The sequence below is a fragment of the Dendrobates tinctorius genome, unplaced genomic scaffold, assembly GCF_039654945.1.
Source record: "Dendrobates tinctorius isolate UK_male_01 unplaced genomic scaffold, ASM3965494v1 ptg000162l, whole genome shotgun sequence".
NCBI classification, from domain to species: domain Eukaryota; kingdom Metazoa; phylum Chordata; class Amphibia; order Anura; family Dendrobatidae; genus Dendrobates; species Dendrobates tinctorius.
Window position 1 is genome coordinate 37,703,482 of NW_027361829.1, and position 20,770 is coordinate 37,724,251.

The 20,770-nt window shown below is 41.3% G+C and overlaps 1 protein-coding gene across 2 annotated transcripts in view; it reads left to right on the forward strand.

The window, feature by feature from the left end:
* Positions 1 to 20,770, forward strand: part of NPSR1 (neuropeptide S receptor 1) — an 814,072-nt gene that overhangs the window by 379,037 nt on the left and 414,265 nt on the right. For both annotated transcript variants that reach the window (XM_073549960.1, XM_073549961.1), the window contains exon 4: positions 872 to 965. In XM_073549960.1, the coding sequence (XP_073406061.1) occupies positions 872 to 965 (94 nt within the window). The remainder of the gene's footprint in view (positions 1 to 871; positions 966 to 20,770) is intronic.

Genomic DNA, 20,770 nt, shown 5'->3' on the forward strand with positions numbered 1-20,770 from the left:
CAAGCTCAACCTTTATGTTGTACTTCTCTGTGAAATCAACAAGGTATTGCACCTAGCGTCACAAGAGTTATTTCTCTTGGCTCTGCATCTGCTTCATTCTTGTGTGTTGTTAGCACTGTTTAGTTGCAGAGCAAGCCCAATCCACATGCTAACTTCCCTGTGATGTTTAACAGGGTAAGAGTACTTAACATATTTAGTGCCATATCTCTCAGTGAAGTAACTGAGCTAGGTACTCTGCGTTCCATTAACACATAGCACCTACACACCCAGAGGAACCTATTTGACTGGTGCCTGGGGTTGCAGTGCCTCCTCTTGACCCACGCGACCTTTACAAGAGCATGCTGCAAATTTTCAAATCTGCATGAGTTGTATGTGTGTTATGTTTGCAAATTTCACACAATGCAATGCTTTCTCAATGAGAAGAGTGAAATCGGCATCCAAATCTTCAGCAAAGTCCACCACTAATACATGTGGATTTCGTTAAAGATTCACTGCAGATGTGTCATGGATTTATGACTAAATCTGCAACAAAATTTGTTTGCAACTTTTGAATTTAGCCTTAAAAATTCTAAAATGTGACGATAATTCAGCAACTTGAAGTATGGTCCTAAATAATCTAAGAAAGTACAAACTATTGTGCTGTAGTATAATTCCAATTTCTGTGTTTAACTGTTCCTTACAAGGCTTGAAGTCTAACTTTTATTAACTATTTTGTGTATAGTATCTACTATAATGCTTTATAAGTAATGTGTAAATGCTTTATATGTAAAGTTCTTCAGATTATGTTGGCACTATAGAAATTATTATTATTATTTTTATTATTATTATAAATTGCTATGACTGCACTCACATTTATTTGCTTTTTTTTAAGGTCGTCCTTCTGTATGCATCTACCTATGTACTGGTGTCTCTCAGTATAGACAGATATCATGCTATTGTTCACCCAATGAAATTCCTTCAAGGAGGTATATAGTAACCAAACTTTTTTACAATCATTTTATTTATTACTAGATGGTGGCCCGATTCTAACGCATAGGGTATTCTAGAATATATATGCAGTTTATTTTTGAAGATGTAATAATAATGCAATAATGCACCCCCCTGATATGTATGGTTCTCTCACCTCCAATCCTGATATGTATGGTTCTCTCACCCCAAATCCTGATATGCATGCTACCCCTCAACCCCCTGTCCTGGTATGCATGGTCCCCTGACCCCCCAATCCTGAAATGCATGGTCCTCTCATCCCCCAATCCTGGTATGCATGGTCCTCTCACCTCTCTTTCCTGGTATGCATGATCCTCTTACCCCCTTTGGGGTATGCATGGTCCCCTCACCCCCCAATCCTGGTATGCATGGTACTCTCACCCCCCTTTCTTGGTATGCATGGTCCCCTCACCCCTGTTTCTTGGTATGCATGGTCCCCTCACCCCCCTTTGCTGGTATGCATGGTCCTCTCACACCCCAATCCTGATATGCATGGTATCCTCACCCCCCAATCCTGGTATGCATGGTCCTCTTACCCCCTTTTGGGGTATGCATGGTCCCGTCACCCCCCAATCCTGGTATGCATGGTCCCCTCACCCCCAATCCTGATATGCATGGTCCCCTCACACCCCTTTCCTGGTATGCATGGTCCCCTCACCCCCCTTTCCTGGTATGCATGGTCCCCTCACCCCCCTTTCGTGGTATGCATGGTCCCCTCACCCCCCTATCCTGGTATTCATGGTCCCCTCACTCCCCTTTCTTGGTATACATGGTCCCCTCAACCCCCTATCCTGGTATGCATGGTCCCCTCACCCCGCAATCCTGGTATGCATGGTCCCCTCACCCCCCAATCCTGGTATGCATGGTCCCCTCACCCCCCAATCCTGGTATGCATGGTCCCCTCACCCCCCTTTCCTGGTATGCATGGTCCCCTCACCCCCCTTTCCGTGTAGCCGTGACCAATCAACGTCGCAGCCCTCTGTCCGCGACCAATCAGCAACGCGGCCCTGTAGCCATGACCAATCACTGCCGCGGCCCTGTACAAAAATAATATTAAAAAATTTAAAAAAGTTATTCTCACCTTCCGATAGCCTCCTGTCTTCTTTCCACGCACCCGGCCTCGCGTTCCCAGTAATGCTTTGCGGCTTAGACCGCTGATGACGTCGGTCTTCTTTCTCGCTCTCGTAAGAGTGACGTCATCAGCGGCCTAAGCTGCAAAGCATTACTGGGAACGCGAGGCCGGGCGCGTGGAAAGAAGACAGGAGGTGAGAATAACTTTTTTTATTTTAATTCTCTTTTTTACAGATTAAGGCTTACCGTTACAAACAGCTGCACCTGTCGCTGATTGGTTGTGGCCTGGCGGGGGCCTGGCGGCCGTGACCAATCAGCGGGCCGCGATTTCGGTTACAGACAGACACGATAAGGCGTTTATATATATATAGAGATGAATAGTGATGAGTGAGTATACTCACTGCTCGGTTTTCCTGAGCTTGCTCGGGTGTCCTCTGAGTATTTTGGCATGCTCGGAGATTTAGTTTTTGTCACCTCAGCTGCATGATTTGCGACTTGTAGACAACCTGAATACATGTGGGGATTCCCTAACAAACAGGCATTCCTCACATGTACTCAGGCTGCCCAGCAGTCACAAATCATGCAGCTGCATTGACAAAAACTAAATCTAACTAAATCGAGCAATGAGTATACTCGCTCATCACTAATTATGATTACTGTTTTTGTTATGTATTATTTTAAGTACTTGTACATAGCTTGCTCATATATTTTTTCCTAAAGGAATTTTCTTTAGTTTGCAAGTATTCGTTTTTAATGATGGGAGTCTGTAAGCACATAACTGATCAAACCAAGTACAGGTGCTCGGTTCACACTACAGGTGACCAACGCTAAGTGCATCTTCCGGCCTGCTTGTCTTTGCCATATCTCTGCCCTTCTTTGTGGTTATAAAGCGAATTCTGTCAATCAAAGAAGAGGTACAACAAGTTGGTAGGAAGGTGCTCTTAAATGTTTAGCTTCACCAAGTGTCCACTGAGTGTTTGTACTTGTTTTGAACAGCTATTCTGAGATGACAGACTTACTTAACCCCTTACCAACATATTACATATTGGTATGTCATGTGCCACCTTCTTGACTTCGAATCACACTCACAAGCTGAGCCTACATCTTTCCAGACAGATGATCGTTGTGCTATTTAGCCATCACCTGACTCTAACAATCTATGGGTGGAGCTGAACTCCACCCACGATTGTTAACATACTAAATTCTATTGTCAATGTGTAACAGCGGCATTTAATGTTTGCCAGAGAGGTGACGCATTTTTCTATGCGCTCATCTGCACACCAGTGATGCATTTGTAATGCGGCAATGGGTTGCATTGGTGACCGGGGGTCTGCTGAAGACCTCAGTGCCTGTCATGACTGTACTCCTGTGAAAGCTAGTGTTTAGCTGGTATCCATATTAAACTGTGATTTTTGCTATAAATACCTATACTATGGTATCGCTGTGTATAGTACAAGCAATACAATAAGGGGACTAACAGAATAGAAAGTGAATTTAAAAAAAAAAAAAAAATTATGGAAAAAAAGTACAAATCACCATCCTTTTCCCCCATTAAATATAACGAAATATAAAAAGACACATATTTAGTGGTACTATGTTTGTAAATGTCTGAACTATTAAAATCTAAAATAAATTAAACTGATCGGGAATCGGCGTAATGAGAAAAAAAAATCAAACCACCAGAATTACTATTTTTGACCACCACAACATTGCAATAAAGTACAATAAGAGGCGATCAAAACATTATATCTATCTCAAAATGATATCAATAAAAATGTCAGCTCAGGGCACAAAAAATAATATATCAACCAAAAATTGAAAACATTACAAAAAATGGCGACACAAACTCAATTTGCATTTACAAAATTCTGAAATTTTTTTCACCTCTTAATTTAAAAAGAAATATGTATGTTTGGTTTCTGTGTAATCATACTGACTTAGAGAATTATATCGCCAAGTTAGTTTTACTGTATGTTGATCATGTTAAATAAAAAAATAAATGAATTAATAATTGAAGAATTACATTTTCACTATTTTGCTGGACTTAGAATTTTCTTCCTGCGTTCCAATGCATCATATAATGAAATGAATGGTATCATTCAAAAGTACAACTCATCCGACAGAAAAACAAGCCATCATATTGCTATCTGGATGAATAATAAAAAAGTTATAGCTCTTGGAAGAATGGGAGGAAAATAATGATAGCGCAAAAACTGAAAATCTCCACTTCAGGAAAGTGTTAAATATTCTACATTTTATAATAGGTAAGGGATTGCTGCAAAATCATTGCTGCTCTTCTGTGTTTTACTAAACATTGAGATGAAAGATTGCAATTAAAGCTTTATATTATTCACTGTTCTATCTGAAATTATTATACTTTGTAATGGTAATTTCTTACCGTAAGACTAATTGAGAGTAATTTTCATTTATAAAGTTACTATGGAAACAAAAACAGTACAGATGTACAACATCTTAAAATCTTACTAATGATCTTATTAAAGCCCTTAAAGCAATAACAGATGTCCAGACAGTAATTTTATTTTGGTTCTACATTTTCCTTAGTGAAAGTAATGGGATCAATTGTCTGCTCTTTTTGTATAAGGTAACTGTCAGAGATAAAATACAGCATATACAGTTGCAATCAAAATTAGTCAACCCCCATTGCAAATTTGGCTTACTAGCAACATTCACAAACTTTCAACTTGCGATAAACAAATGAGAAAGGAACATTTTCAATACAATTAATTTAACAAATGAGAAAGGAACATTTTCAATACAATTAATTTAACAAATGGTTTCTAGAAATTTGACACAAAATTACACTTATAATGACTAGTGTACTCTTGGAATTAATCAAAGTCTTCATGATAAGCTACTTAGTAGAACATTCTTGACTGCTATGACTTGCTGGAAGCATGATAAGTAGAGGTAGCAAATTGGTATATCATGAACAATAAAACATAACCTTTAATGATTCTTTAAAAACCATACATCAAATCAAAACAAACATGTGCCAAAGTGCAATTGTGCAGTGTTCTATTAAAAACAAACCGTTTTGTACTAAATAAGGTACCATATGGCCCTGGACATTAACGTATTTCTTGTCCAGGTGTTTCAAAACCTGGAATCTCCGACCATATGAGCCTTGTATATTTGTAATTGTGTGCCAACCAGGCCTTTATGTCATCAGAATTAATATTACTTAATAGACATATATCCAGCCCGTATATAAATTAGCACAGCATATGTACAGCATCGGTCAAATGCATAAGCATAAAATCACCTCATGAGCAAATTGTATCCATTTATGATACCACTATAGAAACTGAGACCGCAGTACTTATCTTTAAACGCTTCTATAAAGAACGGATGATCAGGTAAGGTCCATCTGAAAACCCAAAATCGTGACCCGATCTCCAGACTTGTCACCCAACGCGTTTCGTCGATGCCTGACTCATCAGGGGTATTGTGACACCTTCTTCTGGCGCATAGCACGCCCGTTGTGAGATAGCTGCCTTTTATAAATCGCGGCATACCGCGGCTTGTTGCCGTTTCCGGTTGCCCCATACAGTACTTCCGGTTTGCGCATGACGCCGGCATCTGCTCAGGCAACTTGCCCCACTTCCTGGGTTTTCCTAAACAGGCGCCGCGCGTCATGTTGAGACAGGAACCGACCATACCCTGCCCCACTTCCTGGGCGTAACCGGGCATGTCAGTCTGCATATCAAGATATTGCGTGATTGGTCTAGGCAGTCACCTGACCATCACGTATCAGTAGGAGCCGCTCACTTTATTTTATTGCATCAATCTAATAGTGCGGCTTCATTTAATCAATCATAAATGTTGAATGCATCCCCCTATCATTATTTATACGGGACCCGAATTGTTAAGTCATTTTATGATTGCATAGGCGTTATGAATAAGTACAAAACGCCAACACCCATATTATGGACATTGTCAGGGATTATCTTGTGAATGAAAACAAATTCTTTACACTCCGTCATAGGAAAAGAAGCAGAAAAAAGAGTCAGGATACCAACTGCAAAATATGTGTGATGTGGAAATTATTCAATTAATTTTGTTGCATGCATAAGAAGGGGATACCACCAACCTCCATATATCTGTAGGAATTATAGAAAGGGTGCCCGCTAAATCTGGCCCTATAGGTCCCTAACTAGCTGTTCCCTACCTCACGCGGAGGTTGGCACCCTACATTCCTGCGCAAATGGCGCCCCCACTCCTCGTCGGCTCTCCCTGAACTAAAAAGCCCTATTAAAACTCCCTACAAGAAGGAAGAAAAGGATAGTGTCTCATTCAGTCCTTTGGGATATACAGATTGTAATGAGAAAATCCAATAGGTTTCTCTTTGGAGTATGCGTTTATCCCAATCACCTCCTCTTAGATTTTGGGGGACCTTTTCTATGCCCATGAAACTGACTGCCTTCACGTCACCCTTATGTCTTTGATTGACATGGGTGGCTACCGGTGTATCACGTTTATGAATTATATCTCTATGATGTTCGCCTACCCTAACCCTCAGCTCCCTCTTGGTCTTGCCGATGTATTCAAGGCCACAGCTACAGGTGATTTTATATACCACTCCTATTGATCTACAATTAATGAATTGACCAATAGGGTAGATCTTTCCTGTGACATTTCTCTGAAATTCTTTGCTCTGTTGAATAGAGGTACAATATTTACAGCTACCACATCTGTAACAGCCTTTCGGCTGTGTACCTAGCCATGTTGAGCTGTATGAGGTTTTCTGGGTATAATGGCTGCGGACCAACCTATCCCTCAAGGAGCGGCCCCTTCTAAATGTAATTTGTGGATTGTCCGAGATCAAGCCTCCAAGATCCTTGTCCATACATAGTATTGGCCAATGTCGGTTCATAATGGCTCTCAGCTCATTTGCCCCATTGGAAAAAGTGGTGATGAACCTTATGATATTGTCTTCATTAGTTTGCTGTTTGGGTATAAGTAGTTCTTTTCTTTTCTTTCCTTCTCTACCGTAGACTTATAGGCCCCTTTAAGAATGTCATCTGGGTATCCTCGTTCATGAAAACGAGATCTAAGGTCATCTGCTTGTCTCTTAAAGACTCTCTGATCAGTACAATTCCTTTTCATGCGTAGGTACTGACCTTTAGGAATACCTTTTTTCAAGGGGACTGGGTGACTGGATTCCCATCTTAGAAGGGAATTCGTAGAGGTAGGTTTCCTGTATGTTTCTGTGACTATACGGTCATTTTCTCCCCTCTTAATGACTATGTCCAGGAAGGGTAGTCTGTTGGCACTAACCTCACATGTAAAGCTAAGACCAATATCATTTATATTAAGATCTTTCACAAAAGTTCTAAAACTGTTCTCATCACCTCTCCAAATAACAAATACGTCGTCGATGTAGCGGAGCCATAGCACTATTTTGTCCTCCGCCACATCGACCTGCTCACCAAAAATGACATTTTCCTCCCACCAGCCCAGGAGCAGATTTGCGTACGATGGCACACAGGGGTTGCCCATCGTAGTGCCCCTGAGCTGATGGAAGAACCTGCCATCAAAGAGAAAATTTTTTTTCGTGAGACAGAATTCCAAGGCCTGCATAACGAACAGGTTATGTCTCGTACATTGGACGCCTCTTGTCTTAAGGAAATAGTCCGCAGCCATTAGACCTTTATCATGGGGAATGGATGAATACAAGGCTTCTACATCTATTGAACCCAATATCATATCGGTGTCCAATTCGATGTGGTCAAGTTTCAATAAAAGGTCGGTGGTATCCCTTGTGTAGGAACTAAGTGATATAACAAATGGTCTTAAAATTTTGTCTACATAGATACCCAGATTTTGGGTTAGACTTCCTATACCCGATATAATCGGTCGGCCTTTCAAAGGCGAAAGGCCTTTATGAACCTTAGGCAGAGCATAGAATGTTGCCACAGTCGGGTGTTGTGGAATCAAAAAATCTTTCTCATTTTTATCAATGAGTTTTGCTTGAAAGGCCCCATTCACCAACTTCTTAAGATCATTTAAAAAAGTGTTTGTGGGGTTATGTTCCATTCTTTCATACCCCATGGATCTATCTAACAGTGAATAGCACATGGTTTTATACTGTGCTACATCCATCAATACTATATTCCCCCCTTTATCTGCGGGTTTCACTATTAGAGTATTATCCCTCTCCAGCTCCAGAAGCCCATCCATCTCAGACTTGGTGAGGTTATGGAATCGTCTTTTTTTCCCATTACCCAGTTCCTTGATATCTCTAGATACCAAGTTGGCAAATATGTCAAGGGCCCCTATATCATTGCTAATAGGTGGCATTTGTTTACTCTTATTTTTTAATTGTGTGAATGGTCCCTCACCCAAATCATTGGGATTCATATCCCCCAAATTGAACAAAAATCTCACATCATTAAGTAAATCTCCCTCTATACCCAATTCTGCGCAGCTTTTTTTATCCATATTTATAAAGTGTTTTTTCCACTTAAGTTTACGGATGAAGAGCTGTAAATCCTTAATCGTTTCAAAACATTCAAAATCAGATGTTGGGACAAAAGACATCCCCTTACTGAGAACTGCCATCTGTTCTTTACTGAGGGATTTCGAGGAAAGGTTAATTATATGATTGTCTATACGGGGTTCCTGCCGTTGAACCTGTTTCTTAATGGGTAGCTTGTGTCTAAAAAATGATCCCTCTGTGGGGAACCTCGACCAGATCCTCTCCCCGCACGTAGACCCCCCCTTCCCCTTACTCTCCCTCTTCCGGGTTTGTATCTCGTTTCTGAATCAGAAAACTCAGCCTCTGAAGATGATATATCAGTCTCCTGCGGTCTATTAGTTTTTCCGTAATATACTGAATATGCTTTATTATCCCTGAATTCTTGTAAATCCCGAATAAAATATTTATGTTTCCTTTCTTTAAGATGATATTGAAATTTTTCTATAATGTTTTGTAGACTAGATTCTTTCACCGTAAACTCGGCCTCTGCAGAAAATTTCTTAGTGACCTCTATCTGATCTCTCGGACGTTCGTTAATATTACTTAACATACACTTCTCCTCCTCAAGGAGTATTTTCATAAGTTTCAACGAACTATCAGTTGGTAGCTGTAAATATTGTACCTCTATTCAACAGAGCAAAGGATTTCAGAGCAATGTCACAGGAAAGATCTACCCTATTGGTCAATTCATTAATTGTAGATCAATAGGAGTGGTATATAAAATCACCTGTAGCTGTGGCCTTGAATACATCGGCAAGACCAAGAGGGAGCTGAGGGTTAGGGTAGGCGAACATCATAGAGATATAATTCATAAACGTGATACACCGGTAGCCACCCATGTCAATCAAAGACATAAGGGTGACGTGAAGGCAGTCAGTTTCATGGGCATAGAAAAGGTCCCCCAAAATCCAAGAGGAGGTGATTGGGATAAACGCATACTCCAAAGAGAAACCTAATGGATTTTCTCATTACAATCTGTATATCCCAAAGGACTGAATGAGACACTATCCTTTTCTTCCTTCTTGTAGGGAGTTTTAATAGGGCTTTTTAGTTCAGGGAGAGCCGACGAGGAGTGGGGGCGCCATTTGCGCAGGAATTTAGGGTGCCAACCTCCGCGTGAGGTAGGGAACAGCTAGTTAGGGACCTATAGGGCCAGATTTAGCGGGCACCCTTTCTATAATTCCTACAGATATATGGAGGTTGGTGGTATCCCCTTCTTATGCATGCAACAAAATTAATTGAATAATTTCCACATCACACATATTTTGCAGTTGGTATCCTGACTCTTTTTTCTGCTTCTTTTCCTATGACGGAGTGTAAAGAATTTGTTTTCATTCACAAGATAATCCCTGACAATGTCCATAATATGGGTGTTGGCGTTTTGTACTGATTCATAACGCCTATGCAATCATAAAATGACTTAACAATTCGGGTCCCGTATAAATAATGATAGGGGGATGCATTCAACATTTATGATTGATTAAATGAAGCCGCACTATTAGATTGATGCAATAAAATAAAGTGAGCGGCTCCTACTGATACGTGATGGTCAGGTGACTGCCTAGACCAATCACGCAATATCTTGATATGCAGACTGACATGCCCGGTTACGCCCAGGAAGTGGGGCAGGGTATGGTCGGTTCCTGTCTCAACATGACGCGCGGCGCCTGTTTAGGAAAACCCAGGAAGTGGGGCAAGTCTACGTGCGGGGAGAGGATCTGGTCGAGGTTCCCCACAGAGGGATCATTTTTTAGACACAAGCTACCCATTAAGAAACAGGTTCAACGGCAGGAACCCCGTATAGACAATCATATAATTAACCTTTCCTCGAAATCCCTCAGTAAAGAACAGATGGCGGTTCTCAGTAAGGGGATGTCTTTTGTCCCAACATCTGATTTTGAATGTTTTGAAACGATTAAGGATTTACAGCTCTTCATCCGTAAACTTAAGTGGAAAAAACACTTTATAAATATGGATAAAAAAAGCTGCGCAGAATTGGGTATAGAGGGAGATTTACTTAATGATGTGAGATTTTTGTTCAATTTGGGGGATATGAATCCCAATGATTTGGGTGAGGGACCATTCACACAATTAAAAAATAAGAGTAAACAAATGCCACCTATTAGCAATGATATAGGGGCCCTTGACATATTTGCCTACTTGGTATCTAGAGATATCAAGGAACTGGGTAATGGGAAAAAAAGACGATTCCATAACCTCACCAAGTCTGAGATGGATGGGCTTCTGGAGCTGGAGAGGGATAATACTCTAATAGTGAAACCCGCAGATAAAGGGGGGAATATAGTATTGATGGATGTAGCACAGTATAAAACCATGTGCTATTCACTGTTAGATAGATCCATGGGGTATGAAAGAATGGAACATAACCCCACAAACACTTTTTTAAATGATCTTAAGAAGTTGGTGAATGGGGCCTTTCAAGCAAAACTCATTGATAAAAATGAGAAAGATTTTTTGATTCCACAACACCCGACTGTGGCAACATTCTATGCTCTGCCTAAGGTTCATAAAGGCCTTTCGCCTTTGAAAGGCCGACCGATTATATCGGGTATAGGAAGTCTAACCCAAAATCTGGGTATCTATGTAGACAAAATTTTAAGACCATTTGTTATATCACTTAGTTCCTACACAAGGGATACCACCGACCTTTTATTGAAACTTGACCACATCGAATTGGACACCGATATGATATTGGGTTCAATAGATGTAGAAGCCTTGTATTCATCCATTCCCCATGATAAAGGTCTAATGGCTGCGGACTATTTCCTTAAGACAAGAGGCGTCCAATGTACGAGACATAACCTGTTCGTTATGCAGGCCTTGGAATTCTGTCTCACGAAAAAAATTTTTCTCTTTGATGGCAGGTTCTTCCATCAGCTCAGGGGCACTGCGATGGGCAACCCCTGTGCGCCATCGTACGCAAATCTGCTCCTGGGCTGGTGGGAGGAAAATGTCGTTTTTGGTGAGCAGGTCGATGTGGCGGAGGACAAAATAGTGCTATGGCTCCGCTACATCGACGACGTATTTGTTATTTGGAGAGGTGATGAGAACAGTTTTAGAACTTTTGTGAAAGATCTTAATATAAATGATATTGGTCTTAGCTTTACATGTGAGGTTAGTGCCAACAGACTACCCTTCCTGGACATAGTCATTAAGAGGGGAGAAAATGACCGTATAGTCACAGAAACATACAGGAAACCTACCTCTACGAATTCCCTTCTAAGATGGGAATCCAGTCACCCAGTCCCCTTGAAAAAAGGTATTCCTAAAGGTCAGTACCTACGCATGAAAAGGAATTGTACTGATCAGAGAGACTTTAAGAGACAAGCAGATGACCTTAGATCTCGTTTTCATGAACGAGGATACCCAGATGACATTCTTAAAGGGGCCTATAAGTCTACGGTAGAGAAGGAAAGAAAAGAAAAGAACTACTTATACCCAAACAGCAAACTAATGAAGACAATATCATAAGGTTCATCACCACTTTTTCCAATGGGGCAAATGAGCTGAGAGCCATTATGAACCGACATTGGCCAATACTATGTATGGACAAGGATCTTGGAGGCTTGATCTCGGACAATCCACAAATTACATTTAGAAGGGGCCGCTCCTTGAGGGATAGGTTGGTCCGCAGCCATTATACCCAGAAAACCTCATACAGCTCAACATGGCTAGGTACACAGCCGAAAGGCTGTTACAGATGTGGTAGCTGTAAATATTGTACCTCTATTCAACAGAGCAAAGAATTTCAGAGCAATGTCACAGGAAAGATCTACCCTATTGGTCAATTCATTAATTGTAGATCAATAGGAGTGGTATATAAAATCACCTGTAGCTGTGGCCTTGAATACATCGGCAAGACCAAGAGGGAGCTGAGGGTTAGGGTAGGCGAACATCATAGAGATATAATTCATAAACGTGATACACCGGTAGCCACCCATGTCAATCAAAGACATAAGGGTGACGTGAAGGCAGTCAGTTTCATGGGCATAGAAAAGGTCCCCCAAAATCCAAGAGGAGGTGATTGGGATAAACGCATACTCCAAAGAGAAACCTATTGGATTTTCTCATTACAATCTGTATATCCCAAAGGACTGAATGAGACACTATCCTTTTCTTCCTTCTTGTAGGGAGTTTTAATAGGGCTTTTTAGTTCAGGGAGAGCCGACGAGGAGTGGGGGCGCCATTTGCGCAGGAATTTAGGGTGCCAACCTCCGCGTGAGGTAGGGAACAGCTAGTTAGGGACCTATAGGGCCAGATTTAGCGGGCACCCTTTCTATAATTCCTACAGATATATGGAGGTTGGTGGTATCCCCTTCTTATGCATGCAACAAAATTAATTGAATAATTTCCACATCACACATATTTTGCAGTTGGTATCCTGACTCTTTTTTCTGCTTCTTTTCCTATGACGGAGTGTAAAGAATTTGTTTTCATTCACAAGATAATCCCTGACAATGTCCATAATATGGGTGTTGGCGTTTTGTACTGATTCATAACGCCTATGCAATCATAAAATGACTTAACAATTCGGGTCCCGTATAAATAATGATAGGGGGATGCATTCAACATTTATGATTGATTAAGTGAAGCCGCACTATTAGATTGATGCAATAAAATAAAGTGAGCGGCTCCTACTGATACGTGATGGTCAGGTGACTGCCTAGACCAATCACGCAATATCTTGATATGCAGACTGACATGCCCGGTTACGCCCAGGAAGTGGGGCAGGGTATGGTCGGTTCCTGTCTCAACATGACGCGCGGCGCCTGTTTAGGAAAACCCAGGAAGTGGGGCAAGTCTACGTGCGGGGAGAGGATCTGGTCGAGGTTCCCCACAGAGGGATCATTTTTTAGACACAAGCTACCCATTAAGAAACAGGTTCAACGGCAGGAACCCCGTATAGACAATCATATAATTAACCTTTCCTCGAAATCCCTCAGTAAAGAACAGATGGCGGTTCTCAGTAAGGGGATGTCTTTTGTCCCAACATCTGATTTTGAATGTTTTGAAACGATTAAGGATTTACAGCTCTTCATCCGTAAACTTAAGTGGAAAAAACACTTTATAAATATGGATAAAAAAAGCTGCGCAGAATTGGGTATAGAGGGAGATTTACTTAATGATGTGAGATTTTTGTTCAATTTGGGGGATATGAATCCCAATGATTTGGGTGAGGGACCATTCACACAATTAAAAAATAAGAGTAAACAAATGCCACCTATTAGCAATGATATAGGGGCCCTTGACATATTTGCCAACTTGGTATCTAGAGATATCAAGGAACTGGGTAATGGGAAAAAAAGACGATTCCATAACCTCACCAAGTCTGAGATGGATGGGCTTCTGGAGCTGGAGAGGGATAATACTCTAATAGTGAAACCCGCAGATAAAGGGGGGAATATAGTATTGATGGATGTAGCACAGTATAAAACCATGTGCTATTCACTGTTAGATAGATCCATGGGGTATGAAAGAATGGAACATAACCCCACAAACACTTTTTTAAATGATCTTAAGAAGTTGGTGAATGGGGCCTTTCAAGCAAAACTCATTGATAAAAATGAGAATTTTTTGATTCCACAACACCCGACTGTGGCAACATTCTATGCTCTGCCTAAGGTTCATAAAGGCCTTTCGCCTTTGAAAGGCCGACCGATTATATCGGGTGTAGGAAGTCTAACCCAAAATCTGGGTATCTATGTAGACAAAATTTTAAGACCATTTGTTATATCACTTAGTTCCTACACAAGGGATACCACCGACCTTTTATTGAAACTTGACCACATCGAATTGGACACCGATATGATATTGGGTTCAATAGATGTAGAAGCCTTGTATTCATCCATTCCCCATGATAAAGGTCTAATGGCTGCGGACTATTTCCTTAAGACAAGAGGCGTCCAATGTACGAGACATAACCTGTTCGTTATGCAGGCCTTGGAATTCTGTCTCACGAAAAAATTTTTTCTCTTTGATGGCAGGTTCTTCCATCAGCTCAGGGGCACTGCGATGGGCAACCCCTGTGCGCCATCGTACGCAAATCTGCTCCTGGGCTGGTGGGAGGAAAATGTCGTTTTTGGTGAGCAGGTCGATGTGGCGGAGGACAAAATAGTGCTATGGCTCCGCTACATCGACGACGTATTTGTTATTTGGAGAGGTGATGAGAACAGTTTTAGAACTTTTGTGAAAGATCTTAATATAAATGATATTGGTCTTAGCTTTACATGTGAGGTTAGTGCCAACAGACTACCCTTCCTGGACATAGTCATTAAGAGGGGAGAAAATGACCGTATAGTCACAGAAACATACAGGAAACCTACCTCTACGAATTCCCTTCTAAGATGGGAATCCAGTCACCCAGTCCCCTTGAAAAAAGGTATTCCTAAAGGTCAGTACCTACGCATGAAAAGGAATTGTACTGATCAGAGAGACTTTAAGAGACAAGCAGATGACCTTAGATCTCGTTTTCATGAACGAGGATACCCAGATGACATTCTTAAAGGGGCCTATAAGTCTACGGTAGAGAAGGAAAGAAAAGAAAAGAACTACTTATACCCAAACAGCAAACTAATGAAGACAATATCATAAGGTTCATCACCACTTTTTCCAATGGGGCAAATGAGCTGAGAGCCATTATGAACCGACATTGGCCAATACTATGTATGGACAAGGATCTTGGAGGCTTGATCTCGGACAATCCACAAATTACATTTAGAAGGGGCCGCTCCTTGAGGGATAGGTTGGTCCGCAGCCATTATACCCAGAAAACCTCATACAGCTCAACATGGCTAGGTACACAGCCGAAAGGCTGTTACAGATGTGGTAGCTGTAAATATTGTACCTCTATTCAACAGAGCAAAGAATTTCAGAGCAATGTCACAGGAAAGATCTACCCTATTGGTCAATTCATTAATTGTAGATCAATAGGAGTGGTATATAAAATCACCTGTAGCTGTGGCCTTGAATACATCGGCAAGACCAAGAGGGAGCTGAGGGTTAGGGTAGGCGAACATCATAGAGATATAATTCATAAACGTGATACACCGGTAGCCACCCATGTCAATCAAAGACATAAGGGTGACGTGAAGGCAGTCAGTTTCATGGGCATAGAAAAGGTCCCCCAAAATCCAAGAGGAGGTGATTGGGATAAACGCATACTCCAAAGAGAAACCTATTGGATTTTCTCATTACAATCTGTATATCCCAAAGGACTGAATGAGACACTATCCTTTTCTTCCTTCTTGTAGGGAGTTTTAATAGGGCTTTTTAGTTCAGGGAGAGCCGACGAGGAGTGGGGGCGCCATTTGCGCAGGAATTTAGGGTGCCAACCTCCGCGTGAGGTAGGGAACAGCTAGTTAGGGACCTATAGGGCCAGATTTAGAGGGCACCCTTTGTATAATTCCTACAGATATATGGAGGTTGGTGGTATCCCCTTCTTATGCATGCAACAAAATTAATTGAATAATTTCCACATCACACATATTTTGCAGTTGGTATCCTGACTCTTTTTTCTGCTTCTTTTCCTATGACGGAGTGTAAAGAATTTGTTTTCATTCACAAGATAATCCCTGACAATGTCCATAATATGGGTGTTGGCGTTTTGTACTGATTCATAACGCCTATGCAATCATAAAATGACTTAACAATTCGGGTCCCGTATAAATAATGATAGGGGGATGCATTCAACATTTATGATTGATTAAGTGAAGCCGCACTATTAGATTGATGCAATAAAATAAAGTGAGCGGCTCCTACTGATACGTGATGGTCAGGTGACTGCCTAGACCAATCACGCAATATCTTGATATGCAGACTGACATGCCCGGTTACGCCCAGGAAGTGGGGCAGGGTATGGTCGGTTCCTGTCTCAACATGACGCGCGGCGCCTGTTTAGGAAAACCCAGGAAGTGGGGCAAGTCTACGTGCGGGGAGAGGATCTGGTCGAGGTTCCCCACAGAGGGATCATTTTTTAGACACAAGCTACCCATTAAGAAACAGGTTCAACGGCAGGAACCCCGTATAGACAATCATATAATTAACCTTTCCTCGAAATCCCTCAGTAAAGAACAGATGGCGGTTCTCAGTAAGGGGATGTCTTTTGTCCCAACATCTGATTTTGAATGTTTTGAAACGATTAAGGATTTACAGCTCTTCATCCGTAAACTTAAGTGGAAAAAACACTTTATAAATATGGATAAAAAAAGCTGCGCAGAATTGGGTATAGAGGGAGATTTACTTAATGATGTGAGATTTTTGTTCAATTTGGGGGATATGAATCCCAATGATTTGGGTGAGGGACCATTCACACAATTAAAAAATAAGAGTAAACAAATGCCACCTATTAGCAATGATATAGGGGCCCTTGACATATTTGCCAACTTGGTATCTAGAGATATCAAGGAACTGGGTAATGGGAAAAAAAGACGATTCCATAACCTCACCAAGTCTGAGATGGATGGGCTTCTGGAGCTGGAGAGGGATAATACTCTAATAGTGAAACCCGCAGATAAAGGGGGGAATATAGTATTGATGGATGTAGCACAGTATAAAACCATGTGCTATTCACTGTTAGATAGATCCATGGGGTATGAAAGAATGGAACATAACCCCACAAACACTTTTTTAAATGATCTTAAGAAGTTGGTGAATGGGGCCTTTCAAGCAAAACTCATTGATAAAAATGAGAAAGATTTTTTGATTCCACAACACCCGACTGTGGCAACATTCTATGCTCTGCCTAAGGTTCATAAAGGCCTTTCGCCTTTGAAAGGCCGACCGATTATATCGGGTGTAGGAAGTCTAACCCAAAATCTGGGTATCTATGTAGACAAAATTTTAAGACCATTTGTTATATCACTTAGTTCCTACACAAGGGATACCACCGACCTTTTATTGAAACTTGACCACATCGAATTGGACACCGATATGATATTGGGTTCAATAGATGTAGAAGCCTTGTATTCATCCATTCCCCATGATAAAGGTCTAATGGCTGCGGACTATTTCCTTAAGACAAGAGGCGTCCAATGTACGAGACATAACCTGTTCGTTATGCAGGCCTTGGAATTCTGTCTCACGAAAAAAATTTTTCTCTTTGATGGCAGGTTCTTCCATCAGCTCAGGGGCACTGCGATGGGCAACCCCTGTGCGCCATCGTACGCAAATCTGCTCCTGGGCTGGTGGGAGGAAAATGTCGTTTTTGGTGAGCAGGTCGATGTGGCGGAGGACAAAATAGTGCTATGGCTCCGCTACATCGACGACGTATTTGTTATTTGGAGAGGTGATGAGAACAGTTTTAGAACTTTTGTGAAAGATCTTAATATAAATGATATTGGTCTTAGCTTTACATGTGAGGTTAGTGCCAACAGACTACCCTTCCTGGACATAGTCATTAAGAGGGGAGAAAATGACCGTATAGTCACAGAAACATACAGGAAACCTACCTCTACGAATTCCCTTCTAAGATGGGAATCCAGTCACCCAGTCCCCTTGAAAAAAGGTATTCCTAAAGGTCAGTACCTACGCATGAAAAGGAATTGTACTGATCAGAGAGACTTTAAGAGACAAGCAGATGACCTTAGATCTCGTTTTCATGAACGAGGATACCCAGATGACATTCTTAAAGGGGCCTATAAGTCTACGGTAGAGAAGGAAAGAAAAGAAAAGAACTACTTATACCCAAACAGCAAACTAATGAAGACAATATCATAAGGTTCATCACCACTTTTTCCAATGGGGCAAATGAGCTGAGAGCCATTATGAACCGACATTGGCCAATACTATGTATGGACAAGGATCTTGGAGGCTTGATCTCGGACAATCCACAAATTACATTTAGAAGGGGCCGCTCCTTGAGGGATAGGTTGGTCCGCAGCCATTATACCCAGAAAACCTCATACAGCTCAACATGGCTAGGTACACAGCCGAAAGGCTGTTACAGATGTGGTAGCTGTAAATATTGTACCTCTATTCAACAGAGCAAAGAATTTCAGAGCAATGTCACAGGAAAGATCTACCCTATTGGTCAATTCATTAATTGTAGATCAATAGGAGTGGTATATAAAATCACCTGTAGCTGTGGCCTTGAATACATCGGCAAGACCAAGAGGGAGCTGAGGGTTAGGGTAGGCGAACATCATAGAGATATAATTCATAAACGTGATACACCGGTAGCCACCCATGTCAATCAAAGACATAAGGGTGACGTGAAGGCAGTCAGTTTCATGGGCATAGAAAAGGTCCCCCAAAATCCAAGAGGAGGTGATTGGGATAAACGCATACTCCAAAGAGAAACCTATTGGATTTTCTCATTACAATCTGTATATCCCAAAGGACTGAATGAGACACTATCCTTTTCTTCCTTCTTGTAGGGAGTTTTAATAGGGCTTTTTAGTTCAGGGAGAGCCGACGAGGAGTGGGGGCGCCATTTGCGCAGGAATTTAGGGTGCCAACCTCCGCGTGAGGTAGGGAACAGCTAGTTAGGGACCTATAGGGCCAGATTTAGCGGGCACCCTTTCTATAATTCCTACAGATATATGGAGGTTGGTGGTATCCCCTTCTTATGCATGCAACAAAATTAATTGAATAATTTCCACATCACACATATTTTGCAGTTGGTATCCTGACTCTTTTTTCTGCTTCTTTTCCTATGACGGAGTGTAAAGAATTTGTTTTCATTCACAAGATAATCCCTGACAATGTCCATAATATGGGTGTTGGCGTTTTGTACTGATTCATAACGCCTATGCAATCATAAAATGACTTAACAATTCGGGTCCCGTATAAATAATGATAGGGGGATGCATTCAACATTTATGATTGATTAAATGAAGCCGCACTATTAGATTGATGCAATAAAATAAAGTGAGCGGCTCCTACTGATACGTGATGGTCAGGTGACTGCCTAGACCAATCACGCAATATCTTGATATGCAGACTGACATGCCCAGTTACGCCCAGGAAGTGGGGCAGGGTATGGTCGGTTCCTGTCTCAACATGACGCGCGGCGCCTGTTTAGGAAAACCCAGGAAGTGGGGCAAGTTGCCTGAGCAGATGCCGGCGTCATGCGCAAACCGGAAGTACTGTACGGGGCAACCGGAAACGGCAACAAGCCGCGGTATGCCGCGATTTATAAAAGGCAGCTATCTCACAACGGGCGTGCTATGCGCCAGAAGAAGGTGTCACAATACCCCTGATGAGTCAGGCATCGACGAAACGCGTTGGGTGACAAGTCTGGAGATCGGGTCACGATTTTGGGTTTTCAGATGGACCTTACCTGATCATCCGTTCTTTATAGAAGCGTTTAAAGATAAGTACAGCGGTCTCAGTTTCTATAGTGGTATCATAAATGGATACAATTTGCTCATGAGGTGATTTTATGCTTATGCATTTGACCGATGCTGTACATATGCTGTGCTAATTTATATACGGGCTGGATATATGTCTATTAAGTAATATTAATTCTGATGACATAAAGGCCTGGTTGGCACACAATTACAAATATACAAGGCTCATATGGTCGGAGATTCCAGGTTTTGAAACACCTGGACAAGAAATACGTTAATGTCCAGGGCCATATGGTACCTTATTTAGTACAAAACGGTTTGTTTTTAATAGAACACTGCACAATTGCACTTTGGCACATGTTTGTTTTGATTTGATGTATGGTTTTTAAAGAATCATTAAAGGTTATGTTTTATTGTTCATGATATACCAATTTGCTACCTCTAAATATCTGACATTGGTTTGAGACACCCCCGCTATATAATAAGCATGATAAGTAGCATTGATATCAGCTTTTGGCAGCGATTTTCAGGAAACTTAACGCATTATTCATGGGCAATGGTCTACAGTTCACTAATATTTTTGAAATGTCAAGCGTGGTCCATGATAGAAGAGATTGTTGCTTTTTTGAAGGAAAAATAATAGAATAAAAGGATAGCAAAGAAAATAAATCTTGTTGGAGATGCAATTGGTGATTAATTAGTATATTTAGTTAAAGGAACGTTGGTAACATTACCTGGAGGTGGCAGAAACAGGACGCTATCCCCGGCTACCACCAGATTACTGAGCAGGCAGGTGGTCAAAAACACTTTATGACTGCAAAAGGTCTGCAGCAAGATTTTTTTGACAGCAGATACTGAGGATTCAGATTGCTCAGTAAGAAAATACTAAAAATTGAAGGTCTCG